General features: G+C 45.0%; 1 protein-coding gene across 1 annotated transcript in view; it reads right to left on the reverse strand.

Annotated features, from left to right (window-relative positions):
• SPECC1L (sperm antigen with calponin homology and coiled-coil domains 1 like) overlaps nucleotides 1-22,464 on the reverse strand; it is a gene marked incomplete in the record, with an annotated part of 147,371 nt that overhangs the window by 99,695 nt on the left and 25,212 nt on the right. Inside the window, 2 exon segments of the mRNA XM_014591093.1 lie at nucleotides 8-142; nucleotides 6,249-6,438. Of these exon segments, the coding sequence (XP_014446579.1) occupies nucleotides 8-142; nucleotides 6,249-6,401 (288 nt within the window).

Raw genomic sequence — 22,464 nt, forward strand, 5'->3', positions numbered from 1 at the left:
TAACCAAGGTCTCCACGGTGGTCATGGCAGGGGCGGGTGCTGAGGGCACTGCAGACGGGCAGGAGCTTTTCTTTCCTTTAACACCATTCGCCACTGTTACCCCCCCAGCCATTCCCGCTAACAGGTCATCACTGCTCTTTGTCTAGAAGCAACAGAAAAAGAAAACAAAAGTAAATACTATTTTACAACTAAATGAGTCTTGACTGTTCTGCTGAGTTCAAGTATAACAATATTCCGAGTTCCGAGAATGGCGAGGGTGCTACAACTTTCTGACAGTCAGTCAGCAGCACGCTATGACGTGCTGTAGAAATACATGCTCTTCACAGCTTATAAACAATCTTGTACTGTTTTCAAAATGCCATAAATCAGACACGTAATCAGAGGTTTCACGGAAGCCTGCTGTGTGCCCACACACGCGCCAGTTTGGTGAGGGATGAGGAAAAGCACACACCTAGGACAGGACTACGAACAGGGACCACCGGAGTGACTGACACCAGAGGGGCTATCTCAGGGAAGTCCTATAATGCCACAGGAAGTGCCACCTTGCAGTGTCCAGTGAGGACTATCACTGAAGGTCAGATGATCTTCTTTGCTGTAAAGAGATTCAACAATGCAGCCAGTATAAAGAAGAAATTACTCTGAAATGTATCCTTCCTACCTTAGATCTAATTCTCTTGTAGTCAAAGTCAAGTCAGGATTAGGAGGAGACGTTTTTAAGGCCTAGGTGATATATCAATATGAAATCAGAGACTGTATGGCTACAGTAAGGATTAGTCTACCTAAATGATCATACTACTGAAGAAGAACCATCTTTAACACCCGGTTATGAATATTTCATAAACGTGATTTTAAAGTAGGCCCCCGTCGCAAAGGCACGCGTTGCTCAGACACTGCCTCACAGGCCTGGCGGCGTGCTCCCAGACCAGTTGGATTCCTGCTCCAACCTTACAGCCAAACACGGTGGTATGCAGCGCCAGCCCTGGGCAGCGGTGGGCACTGCTATCCCTGGTAGCTCAGGGAGGCTGAGGTAGGAGGAATGTGAGTTGAAATCGGACCTGGGCAACATAGCAAGATCCTGTCTTTCAAAAATAAATAAATAAATAAATAAACCCAACAACAACAATAACATTAGGTCCAGCCAGGTGACATGGTAGTAAAGGCCGCTGGATCCCGCATGGCCATCCACTCAGTTTGAGTCCCAGACCTGGCAGCTTGAAAAACCCTCCAGGCGTGTGTGTGCGCATGCCCGAAATCTGGAGAGGAGAACGAAGAAGGGATTACAGGGCGGCCATGCCCCATGAGGGTGTTTTTTCACTCTCCCTCTCTCTGTTTCTCTCCAGGGAGTGTACATACCCTACAGCAAGTGAAGAAAATAATTTTAAAAAGCTCTGGGTGTGATGACCCATGCCTGTGGTTCCATCTAAAGGGCTGAGGCAGAAGGATCACCAACAGAGGAATCCTGTCTGAAAATAATGATCTTTAAAATAAACTGGAAATACACACACACGCACACCCCAGCCACGGTGATGTGCACTGGGAGATACTGCTAGTCAACAGGCTGAGGCCACAGGAGAGGTACAAATGCAATTCCCAACCCATCTAAAAAGTTAAAGTGACTAGATCCCACAGAGCTGACTGCAAGGTGTGAGTCCCAGATCCAGCAGTTAAGCACATGCCTAAAACCCCAAAAGGAGGGAGAGATGAAGAAGGGAATATAGTGTGGCCATGCCCCAAAGGAGAGGGAGTTCTCTCTCTCTCTCTCTCTGGTGAGCACACATGCCCTCTAGAAAATTTTTTGTAAAAATAAATGATGAAATTAGAAAACTGACATTTAGCAAAAATTGCAGTAATCATTTTTTCTTTTCTTTTTTTAAATAATTATTTGTTTAATTGTATTTATTCATCCATTTATTTTAATTTGACCAGAGAGAGGCAGAGAAAGAATGAGGGGAAGTGAGAAAGCCAGTCACCAGGTCCAGGACTTGAACGGTGGTCGGCCATGTGGGAGGGTCCAGAGGCTTAACCACTACGCCACCTGCTGGTCCCCAGTAAAGGCAGGAGACCTGAGAGTTTGCAGCCAGCATGTACGACATAATTAGATCCTGTCTGAAAAAACAATTCCTTAATAACTTTTTTAAGGAATTGTTTTATTTCATTTTATTTATTATTATTATTATTATTATTATTATTATTATTTAACTTGACCAGAGAGACAGAGAGAGAGGGAGGGGAAGTGAGAAAGCAAGACGCCAAGTCTGGATTTGAACCACAGTTGGCCATGTGGGAGTCCAGCACCCTCAACCACCACGCCATCTGCTGGCCCCTTGCAGTGATAACTGATTCTGTAAGAACAGTCCAAAAATGCTAGAGTGAAAATTAGTGAGAAAGAAGATATTTACAATGTCCCCAACAATCTCCAACATGATACTTACTAGTTACAAAAGGAGATCTGAAAACCTGACAGTGGAGAACCTAGCGAACCCCACCTTCCCAAAGTAACAAAACACCTCCAGTGAGGAACAGACCCAAGCCCCAGGAAGGCTGCAGTAAGGATGCACTGCTTCTGTGGTATTCCTGCAGAACACAAACTCTAGTCTAACCACAGGAAACGCCGACAAACCAACATTTGGAGGACAGTCTGCCAAGTAATTGGCCTACACTCTAAAAATGGTAAGATCATAAAAGGAAACAGCTGAAAAACTATTTCAAAGTTAAGAATTAAAAAGAACATAATGTGGCCAGCAGGTGGCGTGGTGGTTAAGGCACTGGACTCTTACATGGCCGACTAGAACTCAGGGCCCAGACCCGATGTCTGGAAATTCATGCTGGGTACATGTGTGGCTAAAATTCATACTGGGGTGTGTTCCCAAAATTCGAGAAGGAGATGAGGAAAAAGGACTGCAGGGTGGACAGCCCCCCATGGGGTGATTTCTCCCTTTCCTTTACAAAGTCCCCAACTGCCTCTCTCTCCAGCAAACTCACGTGCCCTATGGCAAAAGCCTTAAAACAGCATACAAAATAAATACATGATCCTGAACCAACAAACACAGATTTTTGCCACTTTGCTGTAATAGACATAGCACATGTCCGGTAAAATTTACTCAAAACCCTTAAAACATACCAAATAAATACATGATCCTGAACCAACAAACACAGATTTTGCCACTTTGCTGTAATAGACATTAGCACATGTCCGGTAAAATTTACTCAAAACCCATGTATTAGACAGCAGCGTCACACTGGGGCTAACACTGTGATTTTATAATTGTGCTGTGCTTAGAGAAATGCAGGTCCTTCTTTTATAGGCTACACACTGAGATATTCAGCAGTAGAGGAGCTCCACACCTACAAGTTACACTCAAATAGTCCCAGGAAAATGCTGTATCCACGTGTACGTGCATGGGTGTACACAGGGAAATGATAAAGCGATTATGAGAAAAGGTTAACTACGGAATCTTGGTAGGGAATACAATGAAATTCCTTGTACCAGTCCATCAACTAGGCTAAAACTACTTCAAAATAAAAGCTTCAAAAAATTAATTCTAGATTGAGGAACCAAATATGAAATGTAAAACAAGAACACTTCTAGAAAAAAAAAGTAAGACCACTTTCCTTTTCCTTTTTTTTTTTTAGGCAGAATCTCACTATCATGATCTTCCCGCGTCCGCCTCCTGAGTGGCTGGGACCACAGGTGCACAAGTCCCCAGATGCCAGGCTTTTTCAGACAGGGTCTAATTATGTCGTACAAGCTGGCTGCAAACTCTCAGGTCTCCTGCCTCGATCTTCCAATGAGCTGGACTACAGGAGTGCACCACAGAGGCCCACTCAACAGTGAGACGACCTGGACCCTTCCCCAACTCCCATCTAGATCTAGCCTCAACCGGTATTTGAGATGAGAGGTGAAGAAATGCAAACCCCATATCCTACTGCATCAGAACATCACGCAGTGACAGACACAGGTGTGGGTGTGCGTACATGGAAAGGTGAGTGTGTGCACATGATGTCTAAATAATCAAAAGCCAAACACTTCATTCATCTCATTAATCATCGATGTTCCATGATAACTGCACGAAAGCAAGCTGTAAGAGGTATCTATGAGGCAGACAAGTACAGCAAAAAAAATAACACTTAAGTTTGCATGGTTTCAAAGCCCTTTCATGTTCTCTATTTTTCTAGTCATTTTCACCATCTTATTCCTTCTTTCTGCTCTTCTTCAGTTTATAGGCAATGCTTTTTTTCTTTTCTCTTAAATCAAAGCATTGTTTCAGTCCAGGCAAAGTGTTCCCAAAGAGCTTCACCTCTTCTTTGTGCGAGTCCACACACACACACACACACACACACACACACACACACACATAAACTACTTAAACAAACCTGCCAACGCGACAGAATCAGAGCTAAAGGCAGTCGGCATGTGATAGCAAGAGCAGGCACACAGTTCTGCTTTGCCGTGGAAAAGTACTCACAGATCAAGACCAAACTCCCAGCAACGCCGGGTCCAAGCCCCAGATCTGACATGCCTGCTCTGCGCACGCTCCGTCACCCTTCAGACACTGCCCGCCACGGCCGGGGGCCCGACAGGAGACAGGCAGTGGTGTGCAGCCAGTGCCAGTGTTTCGACCTGTTCTTCCAGTTACGTAAATAACAGGCCACCTAGTCACACCAGCACTCCACAGAGACAGCCCCAGCAACGAAGTAACCAGTTAGGTCAGAAAATGCTGCCTGTCTTACGCCAAAGAGTGGCAGGGCTGCCACCACCACCGAGGAAATGATTCAGGTGTTGATTCAGACTAACGGAGGTAGGGCAAAGGTCTACCTGGTACCATCCTCCAGGTCATCCGATGACACCTAGCAACTCATCAAGGCTGTAACAAGGAGAAAATTTGGGGGCACCTCCAATGTATGAAATAAGTCCAGGTTCAGTTTCGACAACTTGGACATAGAAAAACCAGCATTTCCTGCTAGATCTTTCAACACGTAAGAGGAAGTCCCTCATCAGCTGTTCCTTAGAGGTGCTTCTTAAAATAATTAAGCCACAATCTATCAAGGCTCTGCTTGAACAAAAAGCTTTTTCTTTTTTTTTTTTTTTTTCAGACGTATTTTTTGCTATAGAGTACATGCGCACACTGGACAGAGAGAGAGACGGTGGGAAATCACTGCCTGTGGGGGATGGCCATGCCACAATCCCTTCTCTCCCATTCTCCTCTCAGGATTCTGGGCATGCACACATACACGGCCAGCCTGAGTTTCAAACCTCCAGGTCTGGGACTCGAACCGCAGTTAGCTCTCTGGGCTCTCTGGGAATCTAGAGTCTTAACCACTATGGCACCTGCTGGCCCCAAACAAAAGGCTTTCAGTGCCCGTGGGGGATGGCCATGCCACAATCCCTTCTCTCCCATTCTCCTCTCAGGATTCTGGGCATGCACACATACACGGCCAGCCTGAGTTTCAAACCTCCAGGTCTGGGACTCGAACCGCAGTTAGCTCTCTGGGCTCTCTGGGAATCTAGAGTCTTAACCACTATGGCACCTGCTGGCCCCAAACAAAAGGCTTTCAGACAGATCACGTTTCTAATGGTGCTTGGTTTCTCCCTATCAGACTAACAGAAATCCCCTCCAGGTGGTCTGCAAAGAGTCAAGCTTTTGTTCAAACCACCACAACCCAAAAACAGACAAGAGGAAGACAAATGAATTCCGGACTAAGGCTGAAAGAGACTGAGTGAATTTCTGTGCAATAACAGACTTGATCAGCAGAAAAATGTAAAGAGAGTGATCTTGTCCCTTGGATGTGGTAAACCACCGCAGATACTGAGAAAACCCCTTGGGAAAACTTACATTCACAAATTGTTCTAAAAAAGTCTCTAGAGCTGGGACCAGCAGTTAGCGTAATGGCTATATTGCTGGACTCCCACGTAGTCGACCGCGGTTCGTGTCCCGGACCCGGTGGCTTAAAACTCATGCCAGGTGTATGTGCGTGCGTGCCCAAGATCCCAAGAGGAGAATGGAGGAGAAGGGATTGCGGCATGACCATCCCCCCTGGGGGGTGATTTCTCGCTTTCTGTCTCTATGTCTCTCTCTGTCTGTCTGGGGAGCGCACGCACCCTATAGCGAAAATCTCTCCAAAAAATAAATAAATAAATAAATAATAAAAATAAAATAAGTAAAACACAATAAAATTCACTCCTATAAGGAAAAACAATTCACTGCTCCAACAATCCATCACATATGTGAACACACCCATGGCAATACCTTCGACAACGGTGCTGCTGTTCCAGGTTTTACAAGCTTGCTTCCTGTAGGTGCTGAAGAGTTGTTCTCAGGTTTGCTTTTTTCTGCTGTTTGTGTTTTACTTATTGCAGACACTTTAGGCACTGAGCCAACACTCCTGCTTGCTTTCTTCATTCTGGGCTGCCTCTTCGTGATGCATTTATAAGCAAATCTGTGGAAAGAAAATGGTATTATAGTGAAAACAACACTGGAAGAAAGCTCTTTAGAAATACGTTTTGAAGAATTTTACCATGTGATAGATAAAAATGTTTGAAAGGCAGATGTTGCTTCAGAAAATCAAAGTTTAGGGCCAGCCCATGGCGTGGTGGCTAGATTTCATATAGCTAGTTAACTAAATGCAGTCCAGGGGTCCTGGACCCAGCAGCTTGAAAAACATACTAGCTGCATGTGTGTGTGTGCCCAAAATCATGAAGAGAGAAATGGAGAAGGGATTGTGACATGACCATTCCCTACAAGGTTTTTTTGTTTTTTGTGGGGTTTTTTTCCCTCTCTCTATTTCCCTCTGGTAAACAAATGTGTCCTTTGGCAAAATTTAAAAAAAAAAAAAAAAAAAAGTTGAAAAATCCTTAAGACTTGCTAGTGAAAATGTACCCTCCGTGGACCTCTAAGGCTTCCTCCTTGAATATTACTAACTGAAATTATGTTGTGCATTGTAGTTCATTCAGTAAAAAGAATATCCTCGGCCTCTAAAAGAACTGATTAAAAATAATACAGTATACATTATCTTCAGCATTTAATGAAGGAATAACACCCTAGCAGGTGGGAGCCAGTCATTCTGCAGGTTTCTAAGAGTGATCACCCTCCCCAAATTATCCAGCCGAAGCCTTCATTTCGAATCTTCGTTGTGCTATCCCCATGTAAGCCAGCAGAACATCCCAGAAATCCCAATACTGAGGCTCTAAGTATACTGGGTCGTTGGAAAAAAGTCATGATGTATTTTTCCATGTAAAAATGCATCATGCCTTTTTTCCAATGACCCAATATTCTTTCCAGAGTATCTCTTTATCAAGAGACAACACAGAAATTCTTTATTAAAATTGTGGCTCTAATTTGGGGTTCAGAGAATATACCTGCAAGAAATATGACAAAGATTCTCCCATCTAAGTGGTACGTACTTGATTTCATACTTGATTTTGTAGCTAAGAGGACTCGGGAGAACACGGGCCACACACGAAGCTGGAGCCAGATAAGCCCTTAAATGTACATTTGCTCACTGAGCTGAGAGCAGCCTCTACGATAACATCATGTTTGGAAAGACACCATACACCATTTGGGTTAAGGAATACAATTAACAAAAGCAAAAGCCTGTGCTGAATGTAAAGAGAAAAATGACGTATAATGACTCTGAGAAACCATACAAAGCACAGCAAGGGGTTGGTCTATCTTAGGAAGAGTTTCGCACACATGAATAAAAACAGAAAAAGCTTTTAGGAAAGAAAAGCCTCATTCATGCCATGGCCTTACTGAATATTTGACCTGGACTGTACTTGAACACTCCAGATTTATCTTGCCTTGACATAATAAAAACTGTACCGACTGGTTTGGTGGCAGGACAGTGAGGAAGTGCAAGGGCTCGGCTGCAGCCCTCAGCAGAAGGCCTGGGCGCAGAGAGAACGCTGCGGCCGGCGGCCGGCGGCCGGCAGCCAGGTGAGACCTCAGAGGTTCTTCTCCGACTTCCTCTAACTTCCAGATTATCTCCTATAGAAAATGCTGAACGGGGTTATGACATACTACCTAACCAATGCACTGCTCAAGGGAAGCTGGGTCCCACGAGGTGCCCCCAATTTGAGCCCGCAGGCACATGCACGGATGTCCAAGATCTGGCCAGCGGGAGGAAGGGGACTGCGACGCGACTGGACCCTGTGGAAGGTGCTCCTCTCGCTCTCATTTCCGCACACTTGAGCTCAACTATGAATAAAGAAATAATAACTTAAAAAAATGAAAAAAGAACTGCCTACCTACTCCTTTTAATTGCCAGAGGGTGGTGCACTCAGAGGTGGGGGGCACATCCTCCAACAGGGCACGGTCCTGATACAATCTCCACCCTGTCAGGATTCGGGGGAACACATACACACATGCCTGTTATGTTCTGCAAGCCACAGAGGCCATGGTGGTCCATGTGGGATCCAACTCACTTAACCACTAGGCTACAGGGCCAGCCCTACCTGCCCACACTTGACCTTTTGCTTTCCGCTTATCTCTTCCATTCGAGTAATCTGCAATGTGCTCCTCCCTTCTCAGTTCAGCTCTACCATCAAGTTCCTATACCTCCTGGAGGGTACCGAGAACGAACAGGACAGATTAAGTAGCTCCCCAGTATATTTAGACCCGATATATTAGATCCTCAACAATGGGATACAATTACACTGGCCCTGCTAATCAGAAATCTGTGCTTTCCTCGCTCATAAAATGATAATTAAATACACCGGATCTATTCACTAAGTCAACATACTGTAAGAAAAGCCAAATCAGATTCTATTGGGTTGTCGGAAAAGTCATGTGCTCTTCTATGTTTTTCTGTGCAAAAGTGCGTCCTTTCCAAGGACCCCATAAGTAACTTCCCTTCCATTTCTCACTTTTCAGCTCCTTTCTTCTAAGTCTTACGGCTTGTAAACAGCTCCCCAAGGGGTCTTTCTTCTCCAAATTCCACCCCTGCTCTCCTTCCTGCTACACTACCCAGGTCCCCCATTCTCTGTCTACTCTTCCTGCCCCTGCCAAGTGAACACTTTCTGGACCAGCACTACCCACCTGACTCACTGCAGCGATGGAAACGTTCTATCCATCTATCTGTGCTACCACAGAAGCCACGAGCCACTTACCACTTGGCTAGTGTGAATGAACAACGTACTTTAAATATGTTAGAGGCGCGTGTGGCTGGTGGCTCCCGTATCAGACAGTGCAACAGAATGCTCCTATCCCGCGGCTACTGTCTCAGAATTAAGGCCCAATTAACTACTACTTCCCTCCCAACAGAACAGTTGTAACCAAAAAGGTAAATATAAATAGGATGGGGCCAGCAGATGGCGTAGCAGTTATGTCGCTGGACTCCCGCGTGGCCGACCGTAGTTCGAGCCCTGCATCCTGTGGCTTGAAACTCATGCCGGGCACCTGTGTGTGCGAGCCCAAGATCCCAGGAGGAGAATGGATTGTGGCATTGCCTATTCCCCCTGGGGATGATTTCTGACTTTCCCTCTCAGCATCTCTCTCTCTCTCTCTCTCTTTCTCCAGTGAGGGTACTGGGCAAAAAGGCAAAAATCTCTAAAAAATAAATAAATACAAATAAAAGGCAAGTAGGAATGAGTGTTGGAAAGGATGTGGAATAATTAGAATCCGCATACACCACTGGTGGGACTGTAAAACAGGGCAGGAGCTTTGAAAAACAGTACAACAGCTCCTCTAATACACAGCATAGGGTTACCGCGTGATCCAGCCATCCCACTCCCAGACACTGACAGGAGAGAAATGAAGAGGTCTGTCCACACCAAGACATGCGCAAGTGACCCAAGGTACAGTATTCGTGAAAGACCAAAACTGCAAATAACTCAAACAACCCCCCCAATAAATTCTCCCAGTTAAACTGCAATAGACTTCCTTGTTAGCCTTTAAATTATTTTACTAATTGGCAATCCATTTGTTACTTATTAGAGACATATTATCATATAGTTCTTGTTCATATGCTTCCTGTATACTAATCGCTTTGCTTTGCTTCAGTTCCACGCATCTACCACCTAAAGAAAGGATGAACAAAATGGAAAATATCCATCTCATAGAACATTACTTCACTATAAAAAGGAAGTACTCGGAGCTGGCAGGTCATGTGGTGGTTAAGGTGCTGGACTCCCACATGGCCAACCGGGGTTCGAGTCCTGAATCTAGAGGCTTGCTTTCCCACTTTCCCTTTCTCTCTCTCTCTGTGGCAAAATTAAAAATAAATAATAGTAACAAATAAAATTAAGTAAAGTAAATAAATCTTAAAAAAAAAAAAGGAATGAAGCACTGATACATAACACACGTGAACCTTGAAGACTTCCCACTAAATAGAAGATGGTAGCACAACCAACACACCTTCTCGCAAGGTTGACCCGCATGAGAAGACGGTGGGGTCATATCCAGAGACCTCCCTACACACACACACACACACACACACACACACACGGCACACACATGCCCGGGTCTGGGGCTGGCTGAAACTGAGGGTAGACTGCTATATGAGGACCCTGTTGGGGGGTTCCCATCTCTGTCTCTGATTCTCTGTCTTTCTCACTCGTTTAAGAAATAAATAAGCTCTAGGAGAAAAAGTAAAAGAAGACAAAGAGAGGGGCCAGCAGTTAGCGTAATGGCTATGTCGCTGGACTCCCATGTAGTTGACTGCAGTTCGCGTCCCAGACCCGGTGGCTTAAACTCACGCTAGGCGCGTGTGCGTGCGTGCCCAAGATCCCAAGAGGAGAATGGGGGATTGCAGCGTGGCCATCCCCTGGGGGGTGATTTCTTGCTTTCTGTCTCTCCATCTTTCTGGAGAGCACATGTGCCCTACAGCAAAAACAGCTCAAAAAAAAAAAAAACAAAGACAGAAAGAACATGTATTACCGTATCCCTCTCACGTGATATGCAGATCCATGTGGATATAAAGTGCATTAGTGACTGTGGGTGCGTTGGGGGTGGGGGTAGAGACTGACTGCTACAGGGTATAGGCTTTGTCTCTTTTTAAAAATTACTTATTTGCCAGAGGGCACGTGCACTCACAGGAGAGAAACAGGGCGAGCACCCCCACGGGGAAATGGCACACTGCAATCCCTTATCCTGCATTTCTCCCTTTGGAGTTTGGGGCACACACTTGCCCAGCTTATTTTTCAAGCCTCCAGCTTACCCACTGCACATCTTGGGACTTTCCAGCCTCCACAATGGCGGGAGCCAAGTCTTCACGATAAATCTCTTCTTATTAATATATTTTCTCCAGAGAAACAGAACCAATAGGAGATACATGATATAATCGTATGTATTACATAGCATGTGATATAACCATGTACATGTGCATAGCTATGTATGTACGTATGTACATACAAAGTATACCTATTGTTCTGTTTCCCAGGAGAACACCAACTAATACACCTAGTAAAACTAAGAACAGGGGCTGGCAGGCAGTGTGGTGATTAAGGCGCGGACTCCCACATGGCCGACCGTGGTTTGAGTCCAGGACCTGGCAGCTTGCTTTCTCATTTTCCTGCTCTCTCTCTCTCTTTCTGTTCAAATTTAAAAAATAATAATAATACAAATAAATAAATAATGCCACCTGCCGGCCCTCAGTGAGACATTTTAAAGCTATAGAGATCACAGGAAAAATTTGACTTTGCAGAACTATCACTGCATTTAGCCTAGAATTCCATGGTCCCATTAAATGCCAAGAGCAGCTACCAACTATTAAGACAACCAAAATGACTCCACAAGTTTCCAAAATAATCCCTATTAAAAGCAAAGATCAAAAACAGATTAAAATTCCCCAGTAGAAGTCACACCCCAGTCCGGTCAAGAAAGAGGACTTGCTGGCCACGACTCCCACCCGCCTCCGACAGACAAGCACATTTCACGTATCTCAAATATCAAAGCATTGAACGGGCTGTGGCAGAAGTTCCTGTCGTGCCTTCCCAACCCGCTCAAGGGGTCATGCCAGCACCCATCACCGCCTCACTCCCAGAAGTCAAGGCTTCGGGAAAATAAAGAGCAGCTCTCACAAAAACTCTGTAGATCCCGCCTCGGTGTGCTAAAAATAATCTGTGCACACAGTAATAATAATATGTACTAAGACTGACCACAATTCACGGAGTAAGTCAGACATTCTCAAACAGTGCTTCTTAAATAGATCAAATAGAGGCATTACTCCCAAAATAAGCGGGAAAGGACCGGAGGCAGTGCCCGAGCCTCCCAAGCAGCGGGCACCGCGTTCTGTGGGTGCCTGGCGCAGCTCACTGCCATCTCCTCATGAGAGCCCAGGTGAGCACTTGGAGGTGAAGGGACTAAGGGTCAGAATGCAAGTGACTCCCTATCATTTAAGAACATCAATCTTAGGGGCTGGCAGGGGCCGTAGTGATTAAGGCTCTGGACTTCCACGTGGCCAACCATGGTTCAAGTCCCAGACCACACAGCTTTCTCTCTCTCTCTCCCCCCACCACTCTCACCCTGCATGTCTCTCTCTGGTGAGCACATGAGGACTAGCATAATGCTTGGTCAGCAGATAGCATAATGGTTACATTGCTGGACTCCCACAGAGTCGACTGCAGTTTGAGTCCTGGAACTGGAAGTTTGAAATTCATGCCGGGCCCGTACGGATGTGTGCGTGCCCATGGTCCTAAGAGGAAAACGGAGAAGGGATTGCGATGTAGCCATCTCCCCAGGGGGTGATTTCTCACTTTCTGTCTCTCTGTTTCTTGGTCAAGATCACACACCGTGTAGCAGAAATCTCTCCCAAAAATAATTTAATTAATTAATTTAATTTAATTTGTTTTAAGTCAATCTTGGGTCCAGCAGATGGCATGGTGGTTGAGGCACTGGACTCACACGAAAGTCAATCTTGGTACAGCCCTGTGGCCTGGTGATTAAGGCGGCTAGATCCCACAGGCCCAACAGTGGAGTTCAAGCCCCGCACCTGGTGGCTTGAAAAACATGCTGGACGCATGCACGCATCTGCCCAGAATCCTAAAAAGGAGGAGAGATGAAGAAGGGGAGACTGCGCATGGCCATTCCCTGTGGGGGGTACTTCCTCTCCCCTCTCTCCAGCAAGCACGCACAGCCTCTAGCAAAATTAATTAATTGATTAACTGTCAACCCAGGCCCACCTCCATGGCTATTGGTTAAGGCAGCCAGATCCAGAGGACCCACCACACTGTCGCAGGCCTAGACCCGGCAGCTTGAGCAGCACGCTGAGTGCATGTCCATGCATGCCCAAATTCCCAACAGGAGGGAGAGCTGAGGAGAGGGGGTTGTAACGTGACCATGCTCCATCCATGGAGGGCTGGGTTCTCCCCCATAAATAAAATAAATAATTATTTTTTTAAAAAAAGATCTGTATGTATTAAGTTAGAGCTGTAAAAGTAAACTTCTTATAATAAATAAATTATATTAGAATACATTATATTATATTATTATTATAAATTAATGTGATCGGGGTCAGCAGGTGGCATGGTGGTTAAGGGCCCTGAATCCCCACATGGTCAACTGCGGTTCAAGTCCCGGACCTGGCGGCTTGCTTTCCTTTCCTCCCTCTCTCTCTCTCTGTCTGGTTAAATTAAAACATAATAATAACAGGGACCAGCAGTTGGTATAATTGCCGCACATGCCCTATAGCAAAAGCCTCTCAAAAAAAAAAAAAAAAAACCATAATAATAACAAAAGGAATTAAATAAGTAAATCTTTTAAAAATATAATTAATTACTTAATGTGATTATTACATACATTAATTTACAGAGACCTTTATAATTTATTTAAAATCATTATTTGTTAGGCATGGGTAGACACAAACCATTCTCACTCTACTGTTGAAAGCAGCAGGCCCCTTGGCCAGGCCTCCCAGTCAGGACATCCCAGTGCTCCTGGGCTCCCCAGGACAGGATTTACAGCTTCAGGAGCCTCGCCTAGGGCTAATAACAAATCCACAGCCAACACAGGAAGCGCCAGAGGTTTTTTTACATCTACAAGATCACATCATTAAAGCCTACTGAACCGTATTTTACCTCCACATATGGAAAATAAAACAGTATTTAAGAGATCAACCCAGACTCTTCTTAGAACTGGAAGATATCTTGGAGCCATTTATAGGAAACGCCACGTTAAACGCTAACATAAAAATCTTCTAGTAAAAAGCATCTACTATTAGAGGATCCTGAGTACGAAGAAGTTATGAAGCAAGCCATCATTAATTCAACAGTCAGCAAGCACTATTCGGTGTCAAGGCAAGCCAAGCCATAAATTCTCTGGGAACCTAGTCAGGAAGGGCACAGGCAAACAGATGGGCACACAGAGCGGAGGAGAGCCAGCGACGTGGCGCAGCAGCAGCGGGCTGTTCTGCGACGCTGTTAACAGAAGCCACAGGGAAGACAGGAGCGCAGATCCTGGGTCACCCTTATGTGCTGGGCAGGGACATACCCAGAGTCCTGGTTAGCTGATAAGGTTGGGGATAAGGAGTGGAGGGCACTTGTCTTTTTTCCTCTCTGATGAAAGAGGAAAACTACGGGGTCGGCAGGTGGTATAGTGGTTAAGGTGCTGGACTCCCACATGGTCAACCGCAGTTCGAGTCCCAGACTTGGCAGCTTGCTTTCTCACTTTCCCTTTCTGTTTCTCCCTGGTCAAATTAAAAAATAACAACAACAACTAAATAATTTTTTTTTAAAAAGAGGAAAAAAAGCATAACTAACTAGGACAAAAAGTAACTATTTCCCAGGAGCTCAGCCTAATGGAAAAAACAGGATAACATAAATGAACAGTGATCTGGTCCCCATCCTTTATAATCCTGTTTTTAAAAAACGGGCCACCATGGCATACATGTAAAAGTTTACAGCAAAGTGGGGCAAAAGGAAAGAAAGAGAGAAAGAGAAAGAAAGAGAGAGAGAGGAAGGAAGGAAGGAAGGAAGGAAGGAAGGAAGGAAGGAAGGAAGGAAAGGAGGAAGGGAGGGAGGGAGGGAGGGAGGGAGGGAACAGGTTCTGGAATTCACCCTCGACTGCACGCACCCTAGAAGGTGTAACCATGGATGCTGTCAGTCTTGGCAGCTTCCCCAAAAGAATCAAAGTGAATGAAAAGCTGAGAGCCATAGGGGAGGGGTTATAACCATCGAAAGGAGCGAAAGCAAGACTACTGTTAACTTCTGAGATGTCTTTTTCTAAAAGGTATTTAAAACATCTCACCAAAAAATATCTGAAGAACAATCATCTACATACTGGATGCATGTAGCTGCTAACAACAAAGAGTTATGAATGCATTATTTCCAGATTAACAGGGTAAAGAAGTGGTGGAAGAAGAATTAGATGAAGATTAAAATTCACTTATCTGGAATATTTAATATGAGGTTTTTTAGGTGTTTTTGTTTTCCAGAATTATTTATTTAATTTTTAATTTTTTTTTAAGTTTGCCATAGAACATATGTCTTCACCAGAGAAAAAGAGAGGGAGACGGAAAGTGAGAAAGCAAGCCACCAGGTCCAGGACTCAAACCACAGTCAGCCATATGGGAGTCCGGTGCTTTTCCACCACGCCACCTGCTGGTTTCAAGTTCTTGAATAAACCTTGGGCATCGGAAAACAAAAACAAAAACACGTAAATTATAAACAAACTTATACATGCACATACAAGTGCAGCATTCAACAGAAGCAGGGAGATTTATTATAGCCCCCAACTGTGCCTTGGTGAGAAGAATGGGAGTGCGTCTCACAGCTGTGATGGCACAAGCGCGACCGAGGAACTCGAAGGACCTGGGAGTGGCTGGGACACAGAAATGTCCTAACGAGGGCCAGAGGCAGGGGCCTGGAGGGCCAGTCAAGTACTGGACTTCATCCAACAGGACGCGAGTCAAGGCAATGCGGAATCAGACGCGGAGACCCTGAGATCAGCCTGGGGCTGCTGACTAGGACAGACTAAGGGACACAAAGCGGGAGGAGGAAAATGGAACGGGCATTCCCTCCCCTGAAACTTTTCTCCGCCTTCATCCACGCTCTACATTCAGAATAAAGTGCCGCTCTCACGTCGCAGCCCTGCCGGTGTCTAAGTCTGCCACGGCGCTGCCCTGTGCGGACCCTCCTCTGGGTCACTGCCATCAATGCCCCGGCCACCTGCCCGACTCCGGCACCACCGTGTCCCCACACCGCAGTGCACCAGCTCCCCGGCACTGGCACGGAGGTGAGACGGAGCTGGCCTGGTGAGTGAAAAGCTATCGCTTCCCTCAACGAGAGGCTGAGTTGCTCTTAGCTGAATGTGAAAACTGGCTTTTCTATCAGAGGCTCATACTGAATTCATGATCACCTGACACTGGCACCTCTCACAAGAACTGCTGCTAAGCTCCTTTTCTCTTTTTCCCCGTTATTTCCCTTTAAAAATCTTCAAACACAGAGACATGCTGGGAAAAGTGCACAGTGAACCACACCCTCCTACTCTACGTTTTATAGCAGTGTAATTTGTACTCTAAAAAAACACTATACCTGAATCTATTAAATTCTTCCTCTGGTCAGAGCCGGCTCGAGGTTCTGGCCTTCGGGATGTTTTAAAATTCTGGCTTTAACTTGAAACCCATTAGCCCTCGTCCTAACAAGTTGCTGTCTTCCAACTGAGCAATCTGACCATTCCGTATTCACATCTGTAATAAAAAGTAGATCGATTTTAAAAAAAAGTGTATTTTTTCTGTGAGAGGGAGAGACACACCAACAGGGTCTCATGCTGCAACACACCCCCAGCCTCAGCCGGCCCAGGGCAGGCACAGAGGCACAGTGAGGCCTCGGGACAGGAGCTGCGACCTCCCCATGCGAGTCCAGCATGGCCACCATCTGGCCCCCAAAGGCTGGACTCTAAAGATTCTCGCAGGAATGTTCCAGCTTCAAAAACCTTAGATTTAATATAATTCACGTAACTGATGACATTACACAGGACAAAGCAGCAATAAGGCTCTATGCCACACCCCAAGAAGACACTCTACGCTCCAATTATGACTCCTGTCCCGGGTCTCGGATACCAAGTCAAAGCCAGGAGACCTGGGCTCGAGCTCCAGCTTTGTCATACAAGTTGTGACCACGGGCAGATCACTTAAACCTTGACATCTTTGCAAATCTGTTTCCTCTCCTACAAGGAGAATGGATAAAACCTAATTTATAAAGTTCCTATACAAAATAATGTGTGTAAACCAATCAGAACGAAAAGTCCTAACATCTTAGTTCCAGAAGATATTTCACCAGGGCTCAAAGGTCAAAAAAAAAAAAAAAAAAAAAAGATACAACAATCCAAGCTCTGGGACAGCTGTTTGTTTCAGTGACTCAGAAACCCCACCCTTTCCAACCACCCGCCCGTGGAAAAAGACACCAGTCGAGTTCCAGAAGTCATAGGAATGGACGCTGAGTTCATCTTCACGTTCCGTCCAGAAGGATCCCCCTTGAATCAAGAATATGGATTGGCCATCCCTCCCTGAAAGGCACTTCCAGCCCTGGCACGGTGTGGGACAGGAACCTTTCGAGGAAGGTCTCTAACCCATCCCTTCTGCAGTCACACCGAGATCTTCATCGCTGTGACTGGTTTTTCCTTTACACTCCTGTTCAACTCCATGACAATCTTTCTCTCCCCTCTGTTGTACAAAATGTGTTACTTAAAACAATTTAAATGTAATTGCTATTTAATTGATATTTTAAAATCCTCTGTGTTAAATTAAAAAAAAAAAAAAAAAAAAAAAGAGTACCCAGGAGACTGTCCCAAACATGCATGGTCAAATATGTATCCCTGGGCCAGTTACTGAACCTCTCTGAAATCTCAGTTTCCTCCTACGTAAAATGGGACTGGTAATACTGCATACCTTACAAGGAAGTTGAAAGAATTAAAATGAAATAATGAGCTTAAAGTACTTAATAGGGTGGCAGTCCCACAGTAAGGACCAGATAAACGTGAGCTACCATAATTTACAGAACACACACCATGCCCCATGTATGACTAATGCCTTATTAAAATAAAAGCAGCAACTCAAAAGACACTTTGTAAAAGAAACCCTTTATAAGGAATGACTAAAGACTGTTTTTACTTACTACTTACATTAATTACACACCATGGCACACAGATGTCAACAAACACCACCAGCTTCTGGTTCTTTCTCAGTGAAAATTATATGTCAGGAAATACTGGCAATACATGGTAGGGAGCCCACTGGGATAATCGTGAGGCCTGCTTTGTGGCTCCAGGTCTGGCACCATCTGCGGGACCTTGGACAAGTCACCCTAACTCTGTGAGTCTTACATATAAAGTTATGAGTAGAATAGATTAGAATCTCTGTTAAGAAGCTTGGAAAGTTTTCATGATTTGGAGCTTCAGAACCAGGAACTGAAACTTTTTTAAAGCAGGAAATTGCTGGGGGACCAGCAGTTAGTGTAATGGCTATGTCGCTGAACTCCCATGTAGTCGACCACGGTTTGAGTCCTGGAAGCAGTAGCTTAACCTCATGCCGGGCACGTGTGTGTGCGTGCGTGCCCAAGATCCCAAGAGGAGAATGGAGGAGAAGGGATTGCGGTGTGACCATCCCCCTGGGGGGTGATTTCTCACTTTCTGTGTCTCTGTCTCTGTCTTTCTGGCGAGCACACACGCTCTATAGCAAAAACCTCTCAAAAAAAAAAAAGGCAGAAAATTGCTTATTAGTTATGATTTGTTAATGTCTGTCACTATCCCACTAAAATTACCTAACAAGGGTTTGATCCAAGAAATCTAAACACATTTATTTCTGTAATCTCACAAATTCCATAGAAAAAAATAGAGATATTACAACTGTAAATTAAGAACAGACTTAAACATTGAGAAATCACGGAGTCAAGGTAAAGTTGTTAACTCAGAAAAGAGTTACAATTACTCTCACATGACAGTCCATAAATACAAATGTTGCTAAATGAATAAAAAGGAACAACCAATCTGATAAAATCATGTGCCCCACCAAGAATCAAACAAAAATGCAAAAAAACTCAGTAAGAAATGTTTTAGGACCGGCTCTGTGGCCTGGAGGTATGGACGACCCTGCAGTTCAAGTCCCACACAGAAGCCTGAGAAACTTGCAGGACGCATGCGCACGTGCACCGAGCTCCTGAAAGGAAGGAGCAATGGGAAGAAACTGCAGGTGACCATGCTTTCTGAGGGGAGGGGTGCTTTCTCCTCCTCCTCCTTTCTGTCTCTGACAAGTGCATACACTCTCTGGCAAAATTTAAATTCAAAAAATATAAAAAGCTTTAATTTAAAAAATCATAATGTGGGCCAGGTGGTGACACAGTGGTAACACGAATGGCCACATTAGAATGATCCGAGGTTCAGGGCCGGCCAGTGCTATGGCAGTTCATGTCACTGGATCCCACAAAGCCGACGCAGCGTTTGAGTGTCAAACCTGGTGGCCTGAAATTCACACCAGGCACATGTGCACGCATGCCCAATACGTCAAGAGGAGAATGGAGAAGAAACTGCAACGTGGGCATCCCCCCCTGGATGGGGTGTGTTCTCACGCTCTCTCTCCCCGGCAAATACACATGCCTGACAACAGACTTTAAAAAAAGATCCTAGGTTCAAGTCTCAGGATCTCCCTGAGCATGCTGGGAGCAAACAGATGTGCAGGTGATCCAGGCTTGCTGAGTCTGGGGTAGATCACAGTACAATGAGTCTGTTGGGGGTACCTGTCTATCTCTATCATGGGAGAAATAAATAAACTTTAGGGACCAGCAGATGGGGTAGTGGTGACATCGCTGGAATCCCATGTAGTCCACTACGGTTTGAATCCTGGACCCAGTGGCTTACAACTCACACTGGACTATGTGTGTGAGTACCCAAAATCCTGAGAGGAGAATGGAGGAAAGGGATTGTGCTGTGCTCATCCCCGGGGGGATGATTTCTTGCTTTCTGTCTCTCTGTCTCACTATGTCTCTCTGGTGAGTGCATGATCCCTATACCAAAAATTTCTCTAGAGAAAAACAAAAAAGAAAGAAACCTTAATAAATAATAAATCATAATGTAACAGACTCATCCTACACTGAATTTTTTTTTCATAATTCTTTAGGAATTATTGTATTTAACTTTATTTATTAAAATATGACCAGAGAGGAAGGGAGAGAGAATGAGAGAGAGGGAAAGTGAGAAAGCAAGCTGCCAGGTCCGGGCATGAACCGAGGTCGGCCATATGGAGTCAAGCGCCCTCAACCACCACGCCACCTGCTGGCCCCTAAACTGAATTTTTCAACACATGTTGTTGACCTCTCTTACCAGCAATTTTAATACACATTCAGAAAAATGCATTTGTATATGTTTTAATAATAAACTTTAAAAGAAGCCAGGGACTATGTAGAGAAAAAGTCTGACCCCTGTCATGTCAAAAAAGCGCACGTGTGCAAAAGTATGTCTGTCTTCAAGGTACAGGAAACAGGAAGAACAGAGGTGGGGATAAGGTACCTTCAGGTGTGAGATCTTCCACTTAGTCTGAGTCCACAGAAGTCCAACACTGATCCAAAAACTCCAATATAGACTAAGAAGGCACTTTAAATGCTTGTTTATATCAGAACACAGTATTTTCTCATTTTTAAAGACAGGCCTTGTTCTGTACTTTAAACTGGGGCATAATTATCCATATTTAATAAGATAATTTCCCGTTTCCAGAAATGAGTGATGCAAATTAGCACTCAGTGAGCAAAGACAGCACTTTGATGACCTCTCTACTTCCTCTTCCAGCCCTGCAAAGGAAGAAGCTGCACCCCACTCTCCTCTCCCTACCCTGGGGGGTACGTTCCCCTTTAAACATCCACAGGGACACAGAAGAAGGAAGAAGCAGCTCCTCTCTGATTTCACTCACAGCTCTGTCCTGTCTGCCTGGCTAAAGGCGGAAGGGAGTTTTGGAGGGGAATTTGCAGAAGAAAGGCTGTGTTCATCAGCCATGCACATTAGTCAGTGATAAGATGCTGATGAGCAGGGCCAAGTAGCTCCAGGGGAGGGACAGAGTCCAAGTTAGGCTGCAATCCAGTGGAATAAGAAGCTGAGTAGGAGAGGCAGGATAAGGATCTTTTCAAAAATTTGGCTTTGGCTATGTCACTGGACTCCCATGTAGTCGACCGCGGTTCAAGCCCCGGACCCAGTGGCTTGAACTCACACCGAGTGAATATGCGTGTGTGCCCAAGATCCCAAGAGGAGAAGTTACGGCGTGGCCATTCCCTCGGGGGAGTGATTTCTTGCTTTCTGTTTCTCTGTCTTTCTGGCGAGCTCACCTGCCCTATAGCAAAAACCCTCTCCATTAAAAAAAAAGAAAAGAAAAAAAAAAGTGACCCCATAAAACAATAAATAAATTAAAAATTAAAAAAAAAAATTGGCTTTGTTGGGGCCAGCGGATGGCATGGTGCTTAAGGTGCTGATTCCCACATGGCCAACAACGATTCCACCCAGGCCCAGCAGTCTGGAAACCAAGCCAGGCACTTAGACAAGTGTGCCCACCCGAAAGTCCAAGAGGAGAAGAAGGAGAAGGGGTTGTGGCATGGCCATCCCCTAGAAAATGATTTCTCACTTTCTCTCTCTTGGTCTCTCCTGTCAGTGCATGCGCCCTCTAGCAACAACCTTTAGGGGGAAAAAAAATTGGCTTTATGGAGGGGAAAGAGCCAGAGAGGACTGAGGAGCCTGAGCACTCTGTTGCTGCTGCCATTACTTAAATGTGAGCGCGAGCTGCCTGTAGGGTGCCAGTGCTGCCAGTGCAGACACTCGCATGGATACTAGCACGTCTGACTCAGCCATCACTGACATGGTCGGAAAGGAACTGGCCAGAGAAGGAAGCAAGTGACCTGCCCAAAGTCTGAGCTCTTTCCACAAAACCACAGCTACTAGTGACGGAATGCTAGGAAAAAAAGAGTTAATTATCCGTAACATCAATTCCAAAGGCCACGAAATAGTACAACTCTATCTCCCCTTGTTCAGACCATGGAAAAGCCTGCTCATTCTAATTTATTACTTTCCTCTAGGACTCTAAGATCTAAAACAAGGAAATGCTGGGGCCGCAGGTGGGGTGGTGGTTCAAGGCGCCGATTCCCACATGGCCGACCTTGGTTCAAGTCCTCGACCTGGTGGCTTACTTTCTCGCTTCCCCTTTCTCTGTCTCTCTCCGGTCAAATTAAAAAATAAGAGTAACAAATAAATAAATAAATAACTCTTGGGGGAAAAAAAGGAAATGTTTAGAAACTATTAGAAGCTCCTTGAGTTTTTCAAATTTAGAACCATATAAGTCTTTTCCTTCTGACTGTTTTTCAAAGAATAATGGAATAAAAATCCTAATCCTATACCAAGAGCTCTTTGGATCCATTTCTGGAGGTCTTTTATATGCAAGCTGCTGAAAAGACCGTTAAACTACTGACAATACTTCACATTCCAGACAAGTGACAAAGCTGGAAAAGGACGGTCTGAAAGAATTTCTGGCTACAGTACACAAACAATTTTTCCAGATTTAGTC

Source organism: Tupaia chinensis, unplaced genomic scaffold, assembly GCF_000334495.1.
Source record: "Tupaia chinensis unplaced genomic scaffold, TupChi_1.0 Scaffold000531_1, whole genome shotgun sequence".
NCBI classification, from domain to species: Eukaryota; Metazoa; Chordata; class Mammalia; order Scandentia; family Tupaiidae; genus Tupaia; species Tupaia belangeri.